This window comes from Coregonus clupeaformis, chromosome 21, assembly GCF_020615455.1.
Source record: "Coregonus clupeaformis isolate EN_2021a chromosome 21, ASM2061545v1, whole genome shotgun sequence".
NCBI classification, from domain to species: domain Eukaryota; kingdom Metazoa; phylum Chordata; class Actinopteri; order Salmoniformes; family Salmonidae; genus Coregonus; species Coregonus clupeaformis.
In genome coordinates this window covers 28,671,827-28,679,192 of record NC_059212.1, presented here as the reverse complement: position 1 = coordinate 28,679,192, position 7,366 = coordinate 28,671,827, and the positions used below count along the sequence as shown (strand labels likewise).

General features: G+C 46.2%; 1 protein-coding gene across 1 annotated transcript in view; it reads right to left on the bottom strand.

The window, feature by feature from the left end:
* Positions 1–96: 96 nt before the first annotated feature.
* Positions 97–7,366, bottom strand: part of LOC121535182 (brefeldin A-inhibited guanine nucleotide-exchange protein 1-like) — a 39,113-nt gene continuing 31,843 nt past the window's right edge. Inside the window, exons 26-38 of the mRNA XM_045206291.1 lie at positions 6,997–7,169; positions 6,633–6,793; positions 6,010–6,140; positions 5,570–5,699; positions 5,279–5,414; positions 5,036–5,174; positions 4,824–4,890; positions 4,471–4,630; positions 3,535–3,674; positions 2,741–2,909; positions 2,219–2,357; positions 1,795–1,912; positions 97–1,581 (exon numbers count right to left, since the gene is read on the bottom strand). Of these exons, the coding sequence (XP_045062226.1) occupies positions 1,408–1,581; positions 1,795–1,912; positions 2,219–2,357; positions 2,741–2,909; positions 3,535–3,674; positions 4,471–4,630; positions 4,824–4,890; positions 5,036–5,174; positions 5,279–5,414; positions 5,570–5,699; positions 6,010–6,140; positions 6,633–6,793; positions 6,997–7,169 (1,837 nt within the window). The 3' untranslated portion in view covers positions 97–1,407. The remainder of the gene's footprint in view (positions 1,582–1,794; positions 1,913–2,218; positions 2,358–2,740; positions 2,910–3,534; positions 3,675–4,470; positions 4,631–4,823; positions 4,891–5,035; positions 5,175–5,278; positions 5,415–5,569; positions 5,700–6,009; positions 6,141–6,632; positions 6,794–6,996; positions 7,170–7,366) is intronic.

Here is a 7,366-nt window from a genome sequence, read left to right as displayed (position 1 = left end):
TTTTGTACATTGTCTTTCAGTTCACCTGATAGCTGTTTAATTTGCATTCTGCAGCATATTTTGGGACATGCGGCCAAGTCATGGCAAGTAGCCTAAATATTCAGTGAGAAATCACCTATAAATAAGCCAAAAAATCCTGCAGGAAAATAGGGTCTAACACAACAGCATAGTGATGTAACTGAAAATCATCTGTCAATAAAGTTACTTCTATTGCATATCAATGCAAAGAGTTAAACCTTTGACTAATGAGTGTTCCAGGTGGTAATCAAGTGTACAGAGTTGTACAGCATTGATCTGACATAAAAAAAAAAAAAATGTACACCTCGTTTCCCAATGTAACTGACACTCCAAAAGACACTTTAACCCAAACATTATCCTCAAAGTACAGCTTCATCAAAGAACGTGCATCTTGATTTCACAGGAGGCTCATAAATGGCCGGAACGGCATCAAACACCTGTAAACCATGCGTTTAATTTGATACCATTCCATGATTCTGCTCCAGTCATTACCACGAGCCCGTTCTCCCCAATTAAGGTGCCACTAACCTCCTATGCTTTATTTCCATAACATCAACTCATTTGCAAATTCAAATTGTTTTAATTTAAATAAAATACTACAGTATATACATAAAATGGAATAATGTTTACTCATTTTCATACTCCAAAAGACAAACTAGAGCCATGGTAAGGATAAATTGAAGTGAGAAAATGCCAGTATGCTTAAGAAATTACAAGAGTGCTGTTAGATTTAAAAAGAAAACAAACGACAGGTTTTAGTATCTTACGATACTAAAAAGCTACTTTTGATTTGTCTAGTTGTATTTGAGGGCTGATGCTTTTGATACTTAGTGGTTGCGCAAAATAAAATCACTGCTAACGTTACTCGTCCTTTTCATTAACCATTTCATACCTCAGTTTCATAAAAGAATGCCAAGCGATACCAAAAAGCGCACATCACACCCTCCATAATGTTAGTCAGCCCTCTGGTCAGACGGGGAGAAATGACCAGAATAATTGCATTGTTATATTTTATCATTAGTATGATATTTCTATGCTGTACCAGGAAGCCATACTGCAGCCATTCTTTCAGTGCTTTTGTGGGCCCCACTCACTACACTATTGTCAATAGTTAATCTCAGGAGCATCACTGTGTGCAGCATGGAGGAGCTTCCAGTACCTTTCTGCGGGCCCCGTCACTGTCCGCTTTATGAATCCCTTGTGGCACTCAGAGGGGCAGAGTTCAGAGAGGGTTAAACATATTCGTCTGTGTTCCAAATGGCACCCTATCCCTGTATAGTGCACTATATAGGGAATAGGGTGCCATTTGGGATGCAATCTTTCCCTTTCCCACCCCAGAGAGGGACTGTCTGAGGAGCCTGTGTTGGTCCTGGTCCACTAGTGATGTCGTCACTGGCTCCCAGCAGGCCCTAGCTCCACTCTGGGACTGGGCAGCAGTGAGATGTCGAAGGCGTTGCCGATGCGGAGGAAGAACTTACGCAGCACGGCCCGGAGTTCTGGGATCAGGTCAAACTGCATGATCTCACAGAGGAGTGGGTAGTACCTGGATGCATGGGCCTTGAACTGGATAAAGGAGGGAATCCGATTAGCTCATTCTCCACAGACATGGGAAGGGAAAATTACAACTAAGCCTCTGTCTCAATTCATCTTTACATGTTTCCTTGCATCCTATCTCCTCACCTTCTCCCCTTGGACCTTCTTCTCCAATGCGTTTTGAGAACGAGGCGAGGAATGGAGGAAAGATTAATTGAGAACTCTACTTTGTGATCGACTCACCCTGTCATCGCTAATCTTCACCACCTTGGTGAGGAAGAGGAGGAGGAGATTGGTCCAGGCTTCCCGGTGGCTCTCTGATGTCAGAGTAAGGAAGTAGGCCAGGGCCTCACTACACACACTGCAATAGGCAGAGACATTACAGAAGAGTGAGTGAGTGTGGCACTTTTTCCAGACTCCGAGCAGCAGAATATTAGCCTAGTGGAACCCAGCCTGTTCTCGGGATAACTCACATTCTGTTTCACTTTAAATGAAACGTGAGTGCAGCAGTCAGTCTGATTGACCAGGCTAGCAAAATACAGGTTCTTGCCTCAATGTCTGTACTACCGGTATTCACTCCTGTCCACAATGAGGGACTAAATGGTGCTGAACAAGCAAACTGTTTAACACAAATCAATAGCACAATTTCCTCTAGCTAAGTTCTTACTTGAGCAGTTGTCTCTGCACCTCTTCCCGGGCTGCCTTGCGGCTGTCGTCTGTGTACATGCGGAACAGGATGCGGAGGCCACAGGCCAGACTGTTAGTCTCCTGCTTCAACAGGTTTGGTTTGGACTTCCCCTTGAAACCTGAGAAACATACATACATACATACGTTGTGAGACAACTGTTGTTGTATGTTAGTCTGTCATAAAGCCATTCGAATGCCACTGTTTACTAATTCCACAACATCAGACATCATAAGACAAGAATTACATGTAGAATCCCATATAGAGTAGTAATTTATAGGATCTCTGCGTCATAAGAGGTCATGATTATAGCTTGGGACGGCAGGTAGCCTAGCGGTTAAGTGCGTTGGAATTGAAAAATCTGTCGATGTGCCCTTGAGCAAGGCACTTAACCCTAAATTGCTCCTGTAAGTCACTCTGGATAAGAATGCTGCTAAATCACTCAAATGGAAATGGGATGATCATTTAAAGGTATAGGGGGTTCTGAGTCACCCAGTCACCCACCTGCCTTCCACAGGACAGTCCTCTGCTCGTTGTTGGAGTTGAAGGCCTTGGCGAAGCGGTGGGACTCTTGCAGACAGTCCAGCAGTTTGAAGAGCTGATACGAGGTCAGATAGCGGTACATTCCCTGGTCCTGTGCCTCCAACAGGACGTCTGCATCTACTGTGTCTCTCTGGAGAGGTTGACAACAACACAATGCTCAGTTATAACCAAACGTTAGAAAGCCAAACTGATTGTTTTATTTATTTATTTTACCCGGTAAGTTAACTGAGAACACATTCTCATTTACTGCAACGACCCAGGGAATAGTTACAGGGGAGAGGAGGCGGGGATGAATGATCCATTTGGAAGCTGGGGATGATTAGGTGGCCATGATGGTATGAGGGCCAGATTGGGAATTTAGCCAGGACACCGGGGTTAACACCCCTACTCTTACGATAAGTGCCATGGATCTTTAGTGACCACAGAGAGTCAGGACACCCGTTTAACGTCCCACCCGAAAGATGTCACCCTACACTGGGTAATGTCCCCAATCACTACCCTGGGGCATTGGGATATTTATTTATTTTTGACCAGAGGAAAGAGTGCCTCCTACTGGCCCTCCAACACCCCTTCCAGCAGCATCTGGTCTCCCATCCAGGGACCGACGTGGACCAAGGATTCACAACCTTTTTTTAGTTGTAATAACATTGACAGCCCCTCTCAAAATATTATTTGTCATAAGATACATTTTTCCCTTACTGGCTTTCCCTTCAGTTATTGAAACAGGCTGACTTCAGTACAAACTCCATGGTTACCTGTGCAGCAGCCAGGTTCTCTGCATCCTCCTTCCTGCTGCTGGCGGGGTAGAATACCATGTTGTCTATGGTCTGGATCAGCTCCAACTGCACAACACACTTAATGAGCAGTACTGAGAATAACCTCTGCTCCTGCACCTCTGCAACACATTGACAGACACAGGACAGGCAGTGTGAGGGACGGGGGGAGAAACAGGGAGAGGGAAAGAGGAATAGGAGGTGGGAGAAGAGACAGAGAGAGACTGGGACAGGGACAGGGACAGGGACAGAGACAGAGACAGGGAGAGAGACAGGGACAGACACAGGGAGAGAGACAGGGACAGGGACAGAGACAGGGAGAGAGACAGGGACAGAGACAGGGACAGAGACAGAGACAGGGACAGAGACAGGGAGAGAGACAGGGACAGAGACAGGGAGAGAGACAGGGACAGGGACAGAGACAGGGAGAGAGACAGGGAGAGAGACAGGGAGAGAGACAGGGAGAGAGACAGGGAGAGAGACAGGGACAGAGACAGGGAGAGAGACAGAGACAGGGAGAGAGACATGGACAGAGACAGGGAGAGAGACAGGGAGAGAGACAGGGACAGACACAGGGAGAGAGACAGGGAGAGAGACAGGGACATGGACAGAGACAGGGAGAGAGACAGGGACATGGACAGAGACAGGGAGAGAGACATGGACAGAGACAGGGAGAGAGACAGGGACAGACACAGGGAGAGAGACAGGGACAGACACAGGGAGAGAGACAGGGACAGACACAGGGAGAGAGACAGGGACAGACACAGGGAGAGAGACAGAGACAGGGAGAGAGACAGGGGCAGGAAGAGAGACAGGGGCAGGGGGAGAGACAAAGGCATTGGCGAGACAAAATCCGGGGAGTGCTGTCTAGGAGCCAGGGATTATGGACTTGCCCCGTAAACCTCCAAACAAACTCACTGGCTGGGGTCCTAGCTCTGGGTCCGTCCTCATATGTGCCTGAGGAGCCGCTGTACGTTCTCTGCCTTTGGTTCTCCGGGGAGATCCTGTCCACACTGCACTCTGACTGCTGGTCCTCTGTACGACTCTGAATGTCCACTGACTTCTGGGATATGGAGTCCTGACAACACCAGAGAGGGACTTGTATGTAGATTCGACATACCTTATCATACATAATCACAACTCAGCATGATGATCCCATTTCTATGAGAGTGTTAAGAAGTAGTGTACTGGGAGGTCAGTTTAAAGTCTCAAACATAAACCAAATAGATGGTAAAAGGGGAATGGCGAACACAGATGAGCAGTAAACCTACCAGGTTTGAGGGGTCGTACTGTTGCATCAGCTCCCCCTCTGTCCCTGCTGGTCTCCACGTCAACAACCTAAGGAGAGGATGCCCAATACAGAACAGAGTCAATCTACTGTTGTTATCAACTGTAGATGGTTCAAGTTCATAGAACATAAAAACATTCAATATGAAATCCCTATTGTAGTAAAACACTTCCTCTGATAGCAAAAGGGTCTCACACATGAGGGATGGTTGTTTTGAAGATGTCCAGCATACAGTTGCAGGTTTTGTCCCATGTCTCTGGGTTGAACTTCTCCCCGTTCAGAATGACCACGTTTTCCAGACAGTTGGTACCTGAGCGCGCCAGCTGCTCGTTGTCTGAGGAGAGACAGAGGAGGTCATAGAGAGAGAGGGAAGAGAGAGAGGTCTAAAACTCTGAGGTGTTTTAGATGAGACACGGACAACCAGCTCTCTCCTCTCACCTTGTTGTACACACCAGTACAGTTGAGACAGGATATGGTCCAGGAGAATATCACTGAGAAACTCAAAGTACTGAGTGAAGACATCACAGATGGCGTAAAGTGCATGGTTACAGGTGGTGGTCATCCATTCAGCTTTCTGGGTTTAAAGAGGAAAATGAAGCTCATTAGTGTACAGCAGTTGGCACCTTATTCCCTATGTAGTGCACTACTTTTGACCAGGACCCATAGGGCTCAACATGCTATGTATTTTCTGGCAATGACACAAAGTTCCTATCAACTTGAGCTTCTTACCTCAGTTTGCTGCTCTGGCAGTTTCATGTTGTCAAAGATCCTAAAGATGATCCTGAACAGATCCTGCCACCAGTGTTTCTCATAGGTGTGACCGTAGGTCTTCATAATCTCAAACATCACAGTCAAGCCCCTAGAGCAATGGCAAGGAAACAGGAATTATTTATTAGTAGAGGGTTCACACTCAAAAAATACATTTTCTAAGTTATTTTATATAATGATCACACCACTAGTGGAACTCAATCAGTAAATGGCCAAACACGGACTAGGGACACTGGTATTTAATAAAATGTATTTCAGAAAGCCTTTTTACATCAGCACTTGACACAAAGTGCTTTACACATACCGCCCTAAAGCCCAAAGAGCATTGCAGAAGTAGAAGCACAGTGGCTAGGAAGAACTTCCCTACAAGTTTGTCCCAGGTAGGATGAGAGGGGCTTTACCTGGTCCTGATGTCCAGTTTACACCTGTTGATGATGCAGGACAGCTCAAACAGGATGGGAAACCACCCCCTCACCCACACCCGGTCCTCCGGGGCTACGTTCATGTCATCACTGGTGTAGTCCTTGAAGGCCTGGCAAGAGAGGGAGGCGAGGGTTTTACACATGGGTTAGACAGTCTTATGGCCATGCAGAGAGTTTAATACATTATTTAGAACTTCTGCCCTAGTATTTCACATTTACATTTTACATTTTAGTCATTTAGCAGACGCTCTTATCCAGAGCGACTTACAGTTAGTGAGTACATACATATTCATATTTATTTTTCATACTGGCCCCCCGCGGGAATCGAACCCACAACCCTGGCGTTGCAAACACCATGCTCTACCAACATCCCTGCCGGCCATTCCCTCCCCTACCCTGGACGACGCTGGGCCAATTGTGCGCCGCCCCATGGGTCTCCCGGTCACGGCCGTCTACGACAGAGCCTGGATTCGAACCAGGATCTCTAGTGGCACAGCTAGCACTGCGATGCAGTGCCTTAGACCACTGCGCCACTCGGGAGGTTACATCCTAGTATTATCTCTGAATAGGCTACTTCAACTCCTTTGCTATATAGTGCTCACCTGTGGCCTCTCAGACACATATTTGGCACAGTGGCGTATGAGGCGGATGGACTCCATACTGGTGTCTGGGAAGGAGGCGTTACAGGCAAACTCAGACAGACACTTCACAGCATCCTGGAAGGAATCAATGGTGGCCGGGAAGTGCTTCTCAAATACATTCGCTGAGAACACAATTTAAAAGAAATGACAAAATATACTTAAAAATATATCTATAAAAAGGACAATGTAATAAATAAGTGTTCGAGGTTTCTGTTTTTTAGTTTCTCTTTGTACTACCATCCTCTATTATTCTTCATGTTTACAGCGGTAAGTCATGTCATTGACCAAGGACTATCTAGTGTTAGTCAGATAACCCAACACTTACTGACGATGTAGCCGGTGGTCTGGAAGGCCAGCTCCACGATGCTCTCGTCCTGGTCCGAGGCAGCCAGGTGGAACACTGAGAAGATGTTCTTCCACCCCGACCGGATGTTCCCAGCCTGGGAGTTTACCATCTGAGCTATACACCTCACCACCATGTCTCGAATGGTAGGAGACCTGTGGGCATTACAGTTTGAATAATTATTGAATCATTGTATCCTTTCAAGGTTTGAATCATTTTCCAGGTTTGAATCGTTGAATCATTTCCCAGGTTTGAATCATTTAATCATTTTGAGGTTTGAATTGTTTTCAAGGTTTGATTCACTGAATCATTTCAAGGTTTGAATAGCTGAATCGTTTCAAGGTTTGAATCG